We start from the raw sequence: 18,222 nt of genomic DNA on the forward strand, positions 1-18,222 counted from the left end.
CTGCTGTGTCATTCACGCTCAAAGTTTACTATAAACACTGCGCTTTTTCCCTTCTCTTCCCTACGGAAGATCCTCAATGTCGCACTTCTTCCAACTTACGCTCAACGTAGAGCTCCCCCGTTGTCTGCTGATCAAGCATCTTGCAGGTATACTTTCCGTCATCCTTGGAGCTGCAGTTTTTAATCTGAAGGCGACGTTTCAGACCCTCCTTTATGAACTCATACTTGCCACCAGGCTTAAGTTCCTAATAATACATAGAAAAGTTGTCAGGTCATTGTAACGTAGCATGCTTCACTATCATCTACACACAAGAACTAACTGCTGGGACACCATACAATGTAAAGCTCTCAGCCTTCACACAAGGCCCACTGGTGCCTTTCAGAAATCTTTAGCAGACACTTTAAGAAGGTTCAATACGATGAGATTTTCATGTTTCAAAGATAGCATTAACATTATGTACTTAACTAATGTTTAATTAATGGACACTGACTAGGCAATGGATTCTGGCCTTGACAAGCTAACATCCAGAAATCTACATGTCACTTGTGGCCAATGACCAAGTAAAAACAAATATATAAAACAGAATCATTGCAAGAAGGTATAATCTTGAGAACAAGCTAAATATATTTTATCCTAAGCAACAAAATGTGGTTTTGGACAAACTGCTAGTGATTGGCTGTTTCCAAACAAACTATAAGGCTGGACACATTGCATCTTTCAGCAGCATGTTCCTATTTCAGCATACCTACTAGAATGGGATCAGCCCTAACATATTTGAACACATTACTGATGCAAACAAGTGGTTTCCATACATCATGACACTGTCATGGCAGATACTCAGACTGTCACCACACTAAAATTGTCACTGTTACACATCTAAAATGTTCACATGACACACTCTGATACCATAGTGGCAGTAGGTCTGAGTCACTATGACTATATGTTACTGTAACATGTATAAATGTTCACATGACACACTCTGTGGACATCACAATGTAACAGTAACTTGGTCTGAGTCATAATGCCCAAGCTACCTCCCTATAATATTTACTATAATATTAACACAACAAACTGTGACACATCATAGTGGCAATTACACAGGTAAATTACCACACCTAACTATATGTTTCTGTAACACATCAAAATGTCACCATGATCACGAACTTATATCCCCTTAAACAAACTTAAATACACGTCCATGCCATGATGCGCTCCAACACTGTACGGTGAGAATCGCTCTGACGTTATACTGACACTGTATGGTGAGAATTACTCTGACACTGTATGGTGAGATGTACTCAGCCAGAGTCACCATGTTTAACTTCTGGTGACTGTAATGTGTTAGCATGAACCCCTCTGTCAAGACACATCAGTAGCTCACTGTCACTAACAATAACTACATGTAAATACAGCACATCTACAGACATGGAGTCTGACACCACATAAATCTACATGTCACTAGAACACGTGTACATTGATATAACACACTCTGACACCATATCTATCTACATATCACGAGAACATATATTGAATGCCGGCATGATAGACACTAAATTACATTCTGGTCCTATAAGGAGGTTCCATAGCCATGTGGTAACTCACTGACATTTTATATTGGGGAGAAACCTTATAGCCTATTGATTAAGGCGATTTCCAAGCAGAAGCTTGCCTAAGCCTGCGACCATCAAACCCACCAAGCAGAAGACTACCAGTCGAAGGTTTGCCTGAGGCTGACTAAAACTGTCACTGCCAACCAAGCAGAAGACTGATAGTTGAAATGTGATTGGCAGGAAAGGATACGGGCACACACAAAAATTCATACTCTCTCTCTCACAAACACACACAAACATGCACACACACACACACTCTCTCTGTCACACGTATGCGCCCACACAGGCACAGCACATTTCAGTCGCCAATGCAGCAGCACATGACTGACCACCAAGTGACCGTGTAACCTTGGTAGTGCCAGGCTAGAAATGGTCTTTGTCACCATTCTCTCATCAGCAGGAGGGGACTAAAGTCAGCAGGAGGTTTGTCAGTAGGGTGCATCTTGAAAATAATGCTGCTGACTGGGGTTTATGTTGATGCAATAGTAATGTACAAAGAGATGAGGATAACCACATGGCTAGGAAGGAAAATGGAGGATAGGTCTGGGGATAAAGTCAAGGAATCAAGTCTGTAGATAAGAAGGTCAAGTATTCAGTTCTGGGGATAAGATGGTTCAAGGGTTCAGGTCTGGAGATAAGCGGGTAAAGGATTGGAGTGAGAGAACACTCTGTAGGCAGCAAACATTGTTCTGCCTGACAAGTAAGCTTAATTGTTAGGAATAAGTTTTCTGAGACAGCAGCGAATAAGGGTAGGTGATGAGCTACTGTTACTCCTTAAATAAACACTGTTTCAAATAAATATACCTGGACCCAACAGCAGTTGTGTGTTTTATTCTTCATGGCGAGTGGGATACTAGAGTGAACCTCCCCACTCTACTGTAAGAGGAATCTTGCCTATGCGTGTGACTAGACTGCTCTCCCTGCCAACCCAGCAGATGGGCACCTGATTTATTAGGACAGGTAAAAGGTACTACATGTATCTGAATTCTATGCCCGACTTATCAGGCAAGGTAAAAGGTACTGTCTGAATTCTTTCATGTTCCATGCCATAGAAACAATTACCTGCATGTCCCTGCCCCTCTAGCTACTAGGCTATGGGACCATGACCTTTTGCCTTTTATGCCCCATGCCCTAGAAACATTGACTACCAACAGGTCTCCGCCCCTCTATTCACTAGGCTATGGGACCACAACATTTAACCTTTATCAAAGTGAACATTTCACACAAATATCTTTTTCTTGTGCAATGAAATTGGTTTGGGGAATACTGAAGCAGAAAGTGTGCTCAGAAACATCAACCATAAAAGGGAAAGTGCCTAGCAGCATTTAGAAATCAAGCTTCAGGAGATGCACAGCAAGTTTTGAGACAACAGAGAAATCAAAAAGTCGTCTTCAAGGGGGGTGTGTGTGTGTGATGATGTCAACATCAGTGTGTGAGGATGGCAAACAGCGAGTGTAAAGGGCACCAATTATTTTACATCCACTATTCGACATGCTTTACTTACACGTGAATGATAAAATGTACACTAAAAGATCACACCCAATGCCTACATGTGTCATGGCTTTTGGTACATTCATGCTTTTGTGTGTGTGTGTGTGCTTCTATTAAAATGCTAAGCAAATCAGGCAGCATCTACTAAAGGGTGAACATTGATACCTCCCAGCGTATTGAGCCATCTTCCATCTGTAAAGCAAGTTGTTAGTATATCAGATTAAGTGTCAAATGCAAGAGTCAAATTAACACCAGCTTCAAAACTAAAAGCCAAATATTGAAACAAGATGTGTAACACACCAAATGGTATATCACATCTGCTAAAGTGTAAGAACCAAATATAACTGCTTAAGATACTTTTAAAAAAACAACAACAAAAATTGTTAAGAATTAATTCTCAAACATTAGAGGCATTTGTTACTGTTAAACGTTATTTTGGTGCAAAATGAAAATAATTAGAGAAAGAGTGGAAAGATATCTTATAAGAAACAAAAACTCCTGACAGTAAAAAGCATCTACACACCAAGTTGATATTAGCTGTTAGAAAATAAACACAATCACCTGACACTAAGAAATGCAAAATAAAAAGTTAGCTTTGTTAAGCCAATTAAAATTGTACGTTATATGTTGCTGGCTTGGTCAAAAGAAATAAAAGATTATTATTGCGCCCACTATTGTCAAGCTGTAAAAGATGGTCATTTCTTGCATCATGCTTGAGCTTGTTGTTTAGGTTGTTGTGCTTGTAAATATATTTCCTTAGATGTATGTCATAAACAAGTTATTTTGACATTGTAGTAGGAAAACTAAACCTGTACATGCAATAAAAAAATATTTCTTTGAATTTGCTTGATGATACACAATACACATTTCTGGGAGTTTAGTTAATTTAACATGAAACCTTGCCTGACCTTATCTCCTCGCCACCATGTGACATCAGCCTCGGGATCTGAGACATCACATTCAAAGATGGCCTTCTCCCGCTCTACAGCCTCCACATCATCCAACAGCTTCATAAACTCCCATTCAGGTTCTAGAGACACATAAATAACAGCTTCATAAACAGCTTCATAAATTTCCATTCAGGTTCTAGACACCTAATAAAGTCAGCCATTGCTTCTTCCAAATTTAATGTATCTACAGAATTACAGAATAATGGTATTAAAGATGTTCACTTTTTCAAATTGTTCCCAATAATTCTTGGAGTACAAGAACTAAACAAATGTTTACAGAGATATTCTTATTATACCCCCAACAGTCTTTTGTAAACTATTATCAGTCAACTTGAGATCAATTAATATTCACACATACATGTACCATGGTAAAATTGTGCCTGCTGTTTTGGTTTCTTAAGTTTTATTTAAGTGGCACTCTTGAAATACCCACTAACCTATTTCAAGCATCGTTTAATATAATAAAATGAAGGTAAGTAGATATTATTTAAGCACATGTACACTGTGTGAGACATCCCAGCATGCAGCAGGAGTGAACGGTACCTTTGACATAGAGATCTGCTGAGGTGACAGCATTGCCACACTTGCAGGAGTACTCCGCCTCGTCCTCAGGCTGCGCGTCCAGGACCCGCAAGATACAACGGTTTTCTCGCCGCTGGATCTCATACTTGCCTGGAGTGTACTGCAACCACGACAGACAGAAGGATAACACAAGCTTGACAAGCAAAACACATCAACAAAAACAACAACATCCGGCAATGACAAGACCTGCTTGATAGCCTGTCAGTCGCACTGACAATGTTGTTGGGACAGACATTTGTGTAGAGATGTCCCTCAATGTTCACATGCCAGTGATCGTGTCAACGAGTGTTCAGTGAAGACTCGGTTTTCATTTAGGTCGTCGGTAATAATGCGATGATTATGAACATTTGAAAACTTTTGCCCGCTGTCAATTGTTATGATCGATAATTTCCTTCAAGCCAGACGCTGTTAAAATAAAAAGGCAAAAGACAGCTGGCTACTCACAAGAGACAGGAAGGCAAGAGACAGCTGGCTACTTTATGGCAAGAGAGATACTTGTCAACATGTGAAGAGAGTTACGCAGCTGTCTACAGTTGTCAACAAGTATGTGAAGAGAGTTACGCAGCTGTCTATAGTTGTTGTCAACAAGTATGTGAAGAGAGTTAGGGAGCTTGCTGTTCCAACAATTTGTGGTTGATGTAAGTGGCAGCTGGATGTGTCTATATAAGTGTATACAGAGAACTGTACAGTAGCCCACAAACGACAAAAGCTCAAGAACAAGAAACAAGTGGTGCGAAGAAATGCAGTGCATGAAGGGGTACAGAGTACAGTGCCACCGATTTCTTTGGACACTTCGATGGAGATCAAAGGACTGCCGAAGGACAAGAGCGACCGCGTGACATATGACCCCGGCTTTGAAAGGCCCGCGTCTGGCGGGTGACGACAGTACAGTAGTACACAACACCTGGAGACACAGAGTCAAAGTTGTCAATACACCCGGCCAGTCAAACTGTCATGGGGGAGGGGAGTCACACTGTCGCTTTCTCCTGCCCTCCCCTGTGTACATTAGCAACCCTGTCGTCAGCCAGTGACGCGCCTACCTGTCGCTGAGACAGGAACGACAGAGACACCTGTCTAGCTCTGCCCTCGCCAGCACGACGATCAAAATAGCGATCATAGCAGCTAATTGCCGGTACACACGGTGACAAACACACTTGTATAGTTGGGAATACATGAGGCATGATACAAATTTAAATATCAAACAAAGCACTTGGAAAATAATTTACACCTAAAACAACACCTATGATTAAAAGATGAATATGAAACAGCACAGTGATGATGTTAAGAAATATCAAGGGTGTATTACTTATTATTACGTCTAGTGCAGGAACGACAGCACTGGTGGTCTGTGCTAACCTAACTTTGTAGCTACGGCGACAGGAACACGCACCTTATGTTACACGGCTATACCAGGGACTCAAAGACAGGTGTTAAAGTCTTATGCTAGACTTCTAGACCAGAGACCTAGACAGGCGCACAGGTGTACAGGTGCGGGCAGATTGCTTCGGGAGTTGTTATGGTGACGGCGACAGAGCGCAGCGGGGAGTGGCTTGGTGGGTGCAGAAAGTGACAGCCAGGTTACTATAGACTGTGGGTGGCAATGCCTTGACTGTCACTACCTTAGCTCCTAGAGTGCAATGCACACTATCTTCTCCCATACAGCTGAAGTACATACCTAGCTGAAGGGATCCAGGCATCACCAGTCATGGAAATCAAGGAGGACACATGAAGCAAATGTCTCACAATCTACAGGTGAGCAGAGCCCATCGAGCAGAACTTTAAGAACATTATATGTTACATGTGAGCACAGCTTACAGAGCGGAACTGGTGAGAACATTACAAGTTAAGTTACATGTGAGCACTGCTTACAAAGAAGAACTAATGAGAACATTACAAGTTACATGTGAGCATAGCCCAAAGAGCAGACAGAACTGATGAGAGCATTACAAGGTACAGGTGAGTATAGCCCGCAGAGCAGAACTGGTGAGAACATCACAAGGTACAGGTGAGCATAGCACGCAGAGCAGAATTCCCTCTGGTGTACAGAAAGATCTTCAATTCATGACATTATCCTGTAACATAGTTATGCCCACTTAAAATTCCTTGCTCTGACCTCTTTCTGCTAACTAGAGTCAACCAGCTCTTGACTATCACAAAAAGAGTTTCACTTGCACAAAATGGTACTTAACAATGAGGAGTCACAGAGGCAGTAGGTGACAACCACTCTCCCCACCTTCAAAGGACAGCAGGACGAAATGGACAACATGCCTACACTACAACATCAACAGCCACACCTGGATGAGCTGGGTCCTAGTGGTTCCATCTATGACCATCAGGTGATTTTTGTACAAACTGATGATAACTTGTTCTGGACAGTTACAAACTTATCTTTGAGAAGTTTATCTGTTAGTAGTATTAACTTGGTTCTTACTTTTAACTTATTTATTGCCAATACCCTTTAACATTCATCTGTGATATTATTTAATAGTCTGCATCTGTCTACAGTACTTAGGTTTTGACCAAGCGCCATATGGAACACTGTACTTGCCTGCATACCCAACTGGACCACATCTTCAGAATCTTAACTATACACTACCCTCTGGGCCTCAATTACGGAACTTGTTCCCTGCCACCCAGGACATCATGGATGAAACTGAGGCTAATGGGTTAAGCTCTGATGAAGATCCTGAGGACAGAGCAGTGGATGATTACATGCATGTGGATTTAGACAAGGTACGGCAATGCACTTCTTGTTTTTACGTTCATAATTCAAACTGCAACATTCTACCCCGAGGTAGAGCTAATAACAGCATCAGTAATATGTTTTGTGACACATCCCCATACTGCAGAGGGTAGCTGCACCTTTCTAGTTCAAATAAACAAGAAGATTCTGCAGGAAGTGCTAGAATCAAAAAGATGTGGAAGGGGGAATTAGTGTTTTACTCGGAGCCAGCAGCTAAGGCTATATCATGGCAAGGCAGCAAGTCCTCTAAACAGATGCCACATGCAGAGAAAGAACAGTGTGCCCGAGACAAGAGCTGAACCCAGGACAGTCGACCTTGACTGTAATGTGTAATTGTGTAACTTGCCAAGAAGTGAAAATGTAGATTAGTACATCCTGATGTATATTTGGTTGGAAAATTCATAATAATATATGTTCTACTATTCTTATTTTTGTATTTCCTGGCACTTGACATGCTGTGATTTGGTGGTTCTTGTTCTCTTCAAACTTCATGTAATATGATTGCTTGTTTCTTTCTCAATAAAGTTTGGGTGTTAAATTGTACAATCTATGTTGTACACTACAGTCTCTTAGAAATTCACAGCGCTTATAAACAAATTATATATATATACACATCTAAAGAGTTTATAGACTAATCCTGTTATGTACAATTCTAAAACATTTATGAACTAATCATATAAAGCTTCTTCTTTTGAAGCTGTGATCTTATGATCATCTGCTACATCTAGTGATCACCTGTTTATACATCTATGTTTAATGTAGACAGCTGGTACACAGCTGGCTGTGTGGTCATACCATCTGCCAGACACCTTGGCCATCTTTACGCCTATCCCTGGAGACACACTGGCCACTGTCATAAGTTTTGCACAGTCTGCTCTCAAGGGTAACATGGCCACTGACAAGGCCTTGCTGTTGTTGCCTGGTGCTGAGCGACTCACTGATCCAGCAGGCATACGCACCATCAGTCCAGGTACATCAGGGAGTAGTTTTTACCAAAGTACTGGGCTAGGTGTGACAGTGGTCATGCTTATCAAACCCACTAATGTAGATTTAACAGCATCAGTATAGGACAAGTGTGTAACCAAATCATCAGTCCATGTTTGACAGCAGTGTTAAAGCTATTTTCAAAATTGATCAATCCAAGCATGATTGTTAGCACTGCCTTACCAGTGAGAGTCCTTATGTTCATTTCTGTAAGTGTTGGAATTTCTGTGAGCAAAACATGCAATTTCCTAGTGAAAGAAAAATATTATTAATGTTTTTCTAAATAGTGTCTTAATCCGGAACACTTTTTATGTGTTCTGATTACAAGTTGTTGTTTAGGAGAGGATAAAAAACTGAAAATCTTGATATTACCAACGCTTGGTAATGGTCCACACATTTTTACATAAACAAATGTTGTGCTCGTATAGGTTCCTCTGTCCTGCTGGTGCCCAAGTATGACTATCTTATACATGTGGAGATAACTCAGCTGAAGGTCAAGCTGAAAATGGCTGTCAACATCACAATGACTGTGAGCAGCCTTAAAGCTCAGCTGCAGCATCAGAGAGGGTTGCCCATGGAACGCATGGACTTGCTCTTCCATGACCAGCCTCTTGAGAATCAGCGACACTTGTTTGACTATCGCATTGCAGATGGCAGCACAGTGTTTGTTCTTATGCAGCTTGTTTATGACATCTGCATCACAGTTAGTGATTGTTTAGACATTTACGTATTATTAGCAAGACCAACTATTCTCTAGTTCTAGATGTCTTCAGTTATACAGCAATACACAAGAGAATGTCTCACGCTGTACCACAATGTTAGGCACAAATAAAGTCATACTGACACAAAATACCTTCAACTGAGAAATATAATGCGGGTGGGAAGTGCTTATGGCTTAATTTGATTTCAACAATGTGTATTCATGAATGTGTATGTAAATGTAGTTTTCAAGTGTGCATGTACATCTATCATATATGTGCACAACTTTCAAAAACTAAAAGATGAAACTATAAACTTGACCATTGTACAAACAGGTGCAGACATTCTGGGGCAAGCAGTATAAGATGTATGTTGATCCCTGCATGACCACTGCTGGCCTCGTCAACAGGGTTTTGCGCCGCACGATCACCCAACAGGCAGGGGACGCCTCTCATTTCTTCCACCTCTTCTTGCCCCACCATGCTCTGGTGATGTACAGTCCAGGTGGTGTATCCATGAAGTGGACATCTTGTCTGGGACTGTATGGTGTCGAAGATGAAGCAGTTTTTCAACTGTCCACGATTGCTCTGGCATATGAAATGAGCTTACAGAAAGTGCCTGTCTTACTGGACAGTGGGGAGATACACAACTTCCTGGTGTCCAAGTTTGACTACTGGTCTGTGCTAGCTCTTAAACTGCATGGTATGCTGGGATATCCTGTTAACCTCATTCGACTCTTTCATGGCAAGCGTAAGTTGGACCTAGCCTCAGCTGTTGGGAAAATCTCTCACCGTACGCCAGCTGTGCGAGTGGATTTTTCTTCCATGTGTCTTGATGCTGATATCAGTCATGGCATTCAGCTAACATTTCAGCTGGGAAATGGGATTTGTGAGGTCATCACATGCTCGCCAACACGAACAGTTCATTCTGTGAAGATAATGCTTGAAGAGATTGGTATACCCAATGCCACATTCTATGACTTATTTGTTGATGGTTACCAGCTTCCCAACAATGGCCGTATTGGGAAAGTGATGGAAGAATATCGCAAACCTTTGGATCTGAAACTGCAACATTATCACATTTTTGTGCACAGTCCTAACACTGTCATCTATGATATGAAGGTGCATGCCAATGAGACTGTAAAGGTCTTCAGAGGTCGTGTGGATAGAAAGACTGGCCTGGCATCTTCAGACTACTATCTGCTTGTTGCAGGGCTTCCCCTTTCAGAGAATGACAGCATTCCCATATTCAAGACACCACTAGCAATCAGGTCCTCAGTGTTTTTGATGAATGCACATCAGCAGCATACATTTTTTGTTACATGGGATGACTGGCTGGTCAAGCTGCATCTTCCATTTCATCCGAAGCCATCAGAAGTCAAGAAAGCCTTGTGGAATGATAACAACATCCCAGATGGCGGCCTTGCCTCTTTAGGCAATTTCCTCCAATGGTTTTTTACAATGCGTGAGAAAAATTCTCACCTTCCTTTAGATGCTACAGATGATATAAACAAAGGTGAGAGGTGTATGTTGTGTGCATGCATGAATGTGTACATGATTGAAGATCATTATCAAGGCTGTCCTTCATACATAAGGTTCACTCTGCATGACTCCATAGACAGAATCCTTTAAGAGTAGTATACTTCGCTTCAGGCAGGTTTGGTTAGTATGACAGTCTTAAGAAACGTTCGTTCTGTATAATTCTGTACAATTAATCTCTGCTTGAATGTATGCAGGTGACTACAAGTTAAAGCCAAGACAAAGATTCAGAGGACGCAAGAAGGGTAACTTTGAAGACAATCTGTGGAAATACAAAATCCTTCAGATCAAGCAGCTGCAAAATGCCCTTGAAAAGCGTCACAGTGAGCAATACAAGGCTCCGAAGCCACCACCAGCAGCAAGCGTGGAGAAGCATCATCATAGGCACATGAAAAAACAGCCAATTCAGCAAGCCAGACACCAGAGGAAGAAAACTGACATCCGCCCTACCCACAACAGTGGCACCTGGAAACGCCTCAATCCAGAGGATCTGGTGGAGAGTTATTTAAAGGAATGGTTCCGGCCTCTTGATCTCATTAGCACACTTCTACCAATGGCACAGGCTGAGCAGCACCGTGATCGACACATCAGACCACACTCTGCAGAGCTGACACCCAAATACATAGCTTCTCTACCTCGGGGGCAATCTGAGCCACAGTGGACAAGAAGCTTGGGTAGAAAGGCAAGAAGTGAACAGCTGCAGCCATCCATTGTCAAAGCAAAAGGAAGTGGAAGATACGTAAAAAGCCAGCTGCATGCAAAGTGAGAACCAACTTAGATAATATTTAGACTGCTAAACTGCATGTGAAACGGTATGAGGATATGAATATAAAATGTGCTTGCTGAGAAACCCATCATGACTAACTCAGCATCACAAATATGTATGTGTGTATATGTGTGCACATGGGTACATGCATGTGTGTGTGTGTGTGGAGCATGTGTGCAAACTTAGCCACAAATAATATCTTTAAGCATAAAAATATTCAACAAGTTTCATGTACGATCTTTCCTTTTCACCCACCACATGTGCACAAAATTGTGAACTGTACAGTAGCATGATCCAATAATTTTATGAAATCACAGTAGAAACTAATTTTTTATCCTAACTTCTGTATTCTGTAATTTAATCATGTATTCTGGTAGAATAAAAATAAGGAAAGACATACATTCAGAGTATCAGAAAATAAAGGAAAGTACATGTACTTAAAATGTTTTCTTAAGACTTGTAGAACATTCTAAGACTTTTCCAATCAGATGTAGATTCTTAAAATTCTTAAAAGCAAATGACTTCTTTCTTGAAGTAGATATAAGCATCAGCGTCTTAAAGTATACTGTACTAATTTCTTCCAGCCTTAAAAAGTGAAGGCTGACTAAGGCTTCTCAAATTCAATTATTACTATAAAATTATTATTATTTTTGATTATTTAACTAGCTTGACTGGCACATGACTGGCTCATAGGATCAACATAAGTAGCAACCAAAAAACTACATGGTGAATGTGGGATGAAAATTTCAAAACAGAAAAATCTCAAAATGCATAAAAAATATAAAAAAATGTAAACGGTCCATTCCCTACTATGAGTTCATATAAATGATCATACCTCTAAGGGCTCTCCCATCCTGTACCACTTAACAAAGGCTCGTGGGTCTGACACAAAGCATTCCAGACTTGCTGTCTTTTTACGTTTAACATCATACTGCTGGGGAAGCTTCTGGGTGAAGTAGTACTCAGGCTCCTTGGCTGCAAAACAAACCAGACAACACCTGTGACAACATGCATATACTGGAAATGAGAACACATGAGCATGAAGACTGACAGGAGTGAACAACAGTGGAGATCATGGCAGATCATGAAGATATGAAAACATCTGCTGTAAAACATTACCAGACATTAAACAGTGGTGATCAATGACAATATGAAGATATTAAGAACTGAAACACTCAGCACTTAAAAGACATTTAATGAGGAGTAATGCAACTGTCAAAAATCAACAGGCACCGGGCTCTAGACTGAGGATTTTGAGGAAACTGAATGTCTTTTGCAGAAAGTGTCACTGTGAGAAGTACAGTCTCTTTCTACTAGCAGGTGTATAATCTTCATACCTCAAGTATGATCACTTAGCTAACAAATGATGTCCTTTCCTGCCAGGGGACAGGCAATGAAATCATAGTTCTTTACATCCAATCTCAAAAGCAAAATAGGTACTGAGGCTGGACTAATCCAATTTTTAAAAGGCTAACTACACACTATGGCCAGACCATCAGTTAGTCATGGATCCTATAAGCCCTATAGCACCAATCAGTCCATGCCTCGTTGTTGTTCCAGGGTAAAAGATAAAAGTTCTTGAGGAGAATTTTCCATTGCAATTCTAGCTCTTACTCATCAGGTGTGCTATCTAGTCTAATACCTCAAGTTATTTTTATAAATCCTTCCATCTGCTACACATCGGCACTTAGCTGACCTTGGAACCTACAAAAGACCTGCTTTTTCCCAAAAAGTATGTCTTCTTTGGTGCATCATTCACCTTTGGATCAAAGCTTCTCAGTTTCATCACGTGTGTTCTGTGTTCCACAACCGCTTTAGTTAGCAATTTTACTGTGCACTAAACAACGCAAGTTTCATTTCGCCCAAGGAATATGTTTGTTTTGTTCATTCAACAAGGACAAAGATACGACACATGCTGTCACACACACAAAGAGGTATGTAAATTTAAAATAGATTTATTTACATTATTTACATACATGCAAACCAATTCCATCCTACTCTACTCACATGGAACTCCTATGCCTACCCTGCTAATGTTACTAAGTTACTGATAACTGAGGGGCGAGAAAGGGATTTTGAGGTTCTTGAGCCACTACATGGTGCAGTGATATTTCTCCCACACTCAGTAGATGGTTAGCTAAATGTGGTATTTTGAGACACATGAGCCACTTGAAAGTGGACCAGAACATCTACATGGTGCAATGGTGCTTTTCCCACACTCAAAATAAGGAAAGGAATGACACCCACCCCTCCTTGCACTGCAGCAAACAGGGGGCAAGCACTTGTTGATTTTGTGAGGGGAAAATGCTTCCATTTAAGGGTGATTTTACACTGTGGGAATGGGGATCTGGAGGACAATGGTGAATGGAGGATGGGAGGAAAGGGGTGTGGAGAAGGGTTGCTGGTGCCCTCTTTTCCTTTGTAGTATCTTGCTCTTGGTGTTCAGGTGGCCTACTGAGTATGCAGTGGTGGTGTATCGTACTAGTTGCCACATTCTTAAGTTGCTCTATTCTAGACTTCAGTTTTAGGTACTATCCCAGCTACTAGTTTTTACATGTAAAGGACCTTCAGCTTGTTATAGTTTTCTTTTTAATATTGTTTTTGTCTTTAGAAACCAAGTGTTTATGTGGTTTGTCATCTTCTTTACAGTCTGTTTGTATTTTTTTTAACAGGGTTTAGACTTGTAAGATAAGATTGTATTTATTCCAGAGGACAATTACAAGCAGCTCTATATGTAAGCACAACAAAAATAACAATACCCCAACATATTCATATCCACTGCACCAACTGAGTCTCATACATTCATGGTTCAGTCTTACATAGGAGCTGCAAATATTCACACACAGTAACATTCAGGTGTACGTCCAAAATGATGAAGGACAGCCTCAGTCTGTTGGTCCTGCATGCAGGTACACAGAATCAGTGGCCCGATAGAAGTTGAAAAAAATTTTCCTGACAGGACATGCCTGTCATCACAAAGAATTTCATACATTTTCCCCTCCTTGACACGGATAATACTTACGAGACTTGGTGGAGAGTTCTGATAGAAATCAGAGACAATCTCCTTGTTCTTACTAACATTAAGGTCTAATTACTTTATTTATCCTGTCTTATATTTGGTTATAGTGCTGATGCAGGCACTGCATTTTGCCTGCTATTAATACATGAAAACTTGGAGGCTACATTACCAGCTCTAGGGTCACTTGTCTTGCTCCTGCAGTAACCAAGGAAAGGGAGGAGGTGAAGTGGGGGAGCACAAGGTACACACTATCCCAAACAAGCGCTCCTACTAGAGGTACATAAAGAGCGAGAGATCAAATACAAGCAGACAAAGTAACTATTTACCTTCTATATATAGCCAGGCAGAAGAGTTGACGCCATTGCATTCCACAGTAAACTTGCCCCCATCTTCTGGTTTGACATTTGAGATGACCAACTTGTATGTTGTGTCATCATTGATGAAATGATATTTGTGTCCATGGAAGATCTCCAACTTGTTTTTAAACCATCGCACACGAGCATTGGGTTTGCAGAATTCAGCCTCAAACTCACACTCATCTCCCTCCAACAACTTCTGGTCTTCAAGGTCTTTGATAAACTTGTCTGGTTCCTGTTACAAGCAAAACACCAATCACTGTAGCAGACATTTACATGCCAGCAATAAACATTCTATGAGCGTGTAACATTTATTGTCACAATCTTCTTTTAACTTATTACAATGGCTCTCTATTTTTTAATGTAAACCCTTGCAAGAAATGAAGTAAAACAAATAATGTTCATTGCTAATCATAAACTCCTTCTCCCCAACTCCCCTCCAGTACCACCATCCTTCTTGACACTGAAAGCAAATAGACTGAAGTTAAAGTCTAATATATCCATAAATCTCCCCAAAGCTCTAATTTTCAGCTTGAGAAGAGTTCTGAGATATGCAGCATTAGATGCATAGTTTCTTTCCTGTCAGCATCTCTCTAAAGTGACCAGAGCCTGCAGCACTAATCCTATGATGTTCCAAGGCTTAAATGTAATCTTTCATCTTATTTAACCTGTTTATGTCAACTCACCTCTGTATATTTCTGTCCATTAAATATAAAGAAAACCTATCAAACTTACAAGCTTAATAAACTGTTTTACAGTGTTTGTTGCATTTTATTCTCAATATATAAATTAATGTCATTGCTTTAATGTGAAAAATTGTTAATAAACTTGTAATTTTACTTACATGGTTCCTGGATGCACACTGTATGTACATCAATACATGCAGGCATCACACAAGAGAATGCTCCCCTAGACACAAAACCCTGGCCATGCATTGCACACAAAAGCACTCGAAGCTAATGGACAATAAAACAGTCAACAAGTACATGAAGACTCTGTGTAATCAGTTCTGTTACAATGAAAGTAGATGAGATTTCATTTCAGTAGGTAAGAGAATGTTAGACTGGACTGTATGATCACAACATCAACAGACATCTTCAACATAAGCCCAAAGGAAAACATTTTTTTTAACATTTGTGATTCAGAGTGGGTATTACACACACAAAAGAAAAACAAAACAAAACAAATAAAATAAGACCTTACTGCCTTGTAACAGTGAAAGCAAAATTTTACTGAACTTCTCATGCTACTGATAATGAGAGAAAACTTTTTTTCTCTCTCTCTTTCTTACCTCTTCCAATACAATGAAAATATAACAAAAAATGATTCTTGTCTTATGCTAATTTTAACCAAGCAGATGATAAGAAAAAAATGTCTGACTGGATTGTGATGCAATGTTTATCCTACCGCTGGTGAAGTGGTACAGTGCAAGTTTTAAGCTTGACAGTAAAATTTATCACACAGCTCAGAGGGTGAAGCATTTTGTTCTCAGAGTTAGCATGATGCTTGAAACAGGTCAAGAGACCTGCAATGTTTCAGGGGAAACTATAAATAGAATTAATAGCGAGAAAATGTTTGCCTTCCACCAAGACGGGAGACAATTCTTTTTGTGCTGCTATGAAGATGAATGTCTGTTATTTGTGATGTTTTTGATCTCATGACAGATGATTGCAATGTTATTTTGTTCATCAGTACATGACTGAAAACTTGTGAAATGGTATACACTAGATGGCAGTCTCCATCTTACCCAAGAAAAACAAACCTGTTTGTGAGAAAAAACATTAGGGTATTTTTTGATTCAGTTATCAACATATTTATTTATCACAGTACTACAGTCAGTAACAAGCCAGAATACATAAAATAAACAGCTGATTAGTTATCTTTGAATAGGTAAAAGGAACTATTGGCAGTCAACACCTTTTATACAGCATCTTCACACAAAATAAATAAAACCAAATAATAATAATGGTGAACATAAGCTGTTAGTTACAAATGTGATCAGAGACATTATAGGCGGCAATCAAACTGTTTTGATCCAGTCTGAAAACTAAATTAAAAAAATTATGAAGTAAAAATAAGCTGTTTGTTAGTTACAGTCCTGATCAGTAAAATCATAGCACTTTCTGGATGGACAGATGAATAGAAGGAAGAGAACTGGCAATGGAAAAGCCTTCTTGGCTGTGACTGGCATACCTCCTTAATGACTTTTCGAGGCTGTAGAGTGGGCCAGTCTGGAATGACCTCAGCAAGTGAAGCGCGGCGAGTTTGCATGGATGAACGTCTCTGCTGTTCCATAGCTTCCAGCTTCTCAGCCGAGACTTTCTTGACCGGCATTTCTGGTTCCAGAGACTGTCGACGACTTGAGTCCTTCTGCTGATTAGGATGCCCACACTTGGGTCAAGGCTAGCTAGTTTCTTTGCTCACAGCTAAATACATTCTTTATTTCATGATACCTCATAAAATTACTTGGTCAAAGCCGCAATGGTTTATAAAATATTTTATGGCAATGCAGCTCTTGTGAAACACTGGTGTTGATTATTTGTTTCTTTCGTCTTTCAATCTATTTTAAATCCAAAATATTGACAAAAGTGTTACACTGCTATAGCTTGTAAAATACTTGAAACATATGTCAGGTACCTTTCTTCAGTAGGCTGATACCTTGCCTTTCACTAAACTTGAAGGAATGGAGCAAAGTGACTAAAAAGATTTAACGTATGTAGATGGCAGTAATTAACATTCAAGATGTCAAAACCTCCACCTCTCTCCCTCAGTCTCAAACATACACACAAGTGCACAACTGTAAACACACATTAACTCTAAGGCAAAAACTGCTACTTGACACCGGAGTATACTTTGCCTTAATTTTCATAGCTGGAAATGTTTATTTTGAAATGTCTCTACGTAATTCATTATGGAATCATAGATTATATACCATTCCTACATTTTAAAAACTACATACAAAACTAAGTAAGTTATTAGGATGTAACCAATGAATTTATATGTAGAAACAGCTATGAGATTACCATGAAAAATAACTGATTGTCTGAAGAGATATATAAATGACACTAATGTAAAATGAGTTAGTTAACGCAAATAATAAAATATTAGGATAAGTTTTCATTGAAGATTGAGCTGTGTACCTTGTAAAACCCAATAATACAAGTTAGAATGAGGCACTGATATTAGCTCATAAAGTTACAAAAGTGTCGGTAGAAATGTCCACCAATGACCACATTGTTACACAAAACAAATATTGATGACAAGAACATCTTGCTGTAGTGCAAGAGACCACCCAGCTAATTACAAAGACTGATAACATGAACACCTTGCTTCACTGCAAGAGATCAAACAGCATGGCAGCAGTTTAAAAACAAAAATGATAACACGCTTCATAAGCAACAGCTGATACAAAAGTCAATGACAAGAACATCTGGCTTTTCTCTGAGACAGATGCCAGACAACTGATTACAGAGATCCAGGACAA

The 18,222-nt window shown here is 39.9% G+C and overlaps 2 protein-coding genes across 5 annotated transcripts in view; one reads left to right on the forward strand and one right to left on the reverse strand.

The window, feature by feature from the left end:
* LOC112558514 (twitchin-like) overlaps positions 1-18,222 on the reverse strand; it is a 135,801-nt gene that overhangs the window by 71,612 nt on the left and 45,967 nt on the right. Inside the window, 7 exon segments of the mRNA XM_025228994.1 lie at positions 100-244; positions 3,267-3,293; positions 4,010-4,131; positions 4,595-4,733; positions 12,199-12,338; positions 14,709-14,973; positions 16,932-17,111. Of these exon segments, the coding sequence (XP_025084779.1) occupies positions 100-244; positions 3,267-3,293; positions 4,010-4,131; positions 4,595-4,733; positions 12,199-12,338; positions 14,709-14,973; positions 16,932-17,111 (1,018 nt within the window).
* On the forward strand, positions 5,134-11,451 carry LOC112558515. Of its 4 annotated transcripts, none has more exons than XM_025228996.1 (7): positions 5,134-6,638; positions 6,764-6,969; positions 7,139-7,366; positions 8,139-8,346; positions 8,789-9,063; positions 9,395-10,574; positions 10,795-11,451. In XM_025228996.1, the coding sequence occupies exons 2-7, from the start codon at positions 6,889-6,891 to the stop codon at positions 11,361-11,363; spliced, it is 2,541 nt and encodes an 846-aa protein (XP_025084781.1). In that variant the 5' UTR covers positions 5,134-6,638; positions 6,764-6,888; the 3' UTR covers positions 11,364-11,451. The 4 variants fall into 4 exon arrangements, with proteins under 4 accessions (XP_025084781.1, XP_025084782.1, XP_025084784.1 ...); XM_025228997.1 differs by having other exon boundaries at positions 5,134-6,589; XM_025228999.1 differs by having other exon boundaries at positions 5,134-6,385.

This window comes from Pomacea canaliculata, linkage group LG3 (genome assembly GCF_003073045.1).
Source record: "Pomacea canaliculata isolate SZHN2017 linkage group LG3, ASM307304v1, whole genome shotgun sequence".
Lineage (NCBI taxonomy): Eukaryota > Metazoa > Mollusca > Gastropoda > Architaenioglossa > Ampullariidae > Pomacea > Pomacea canaliculata.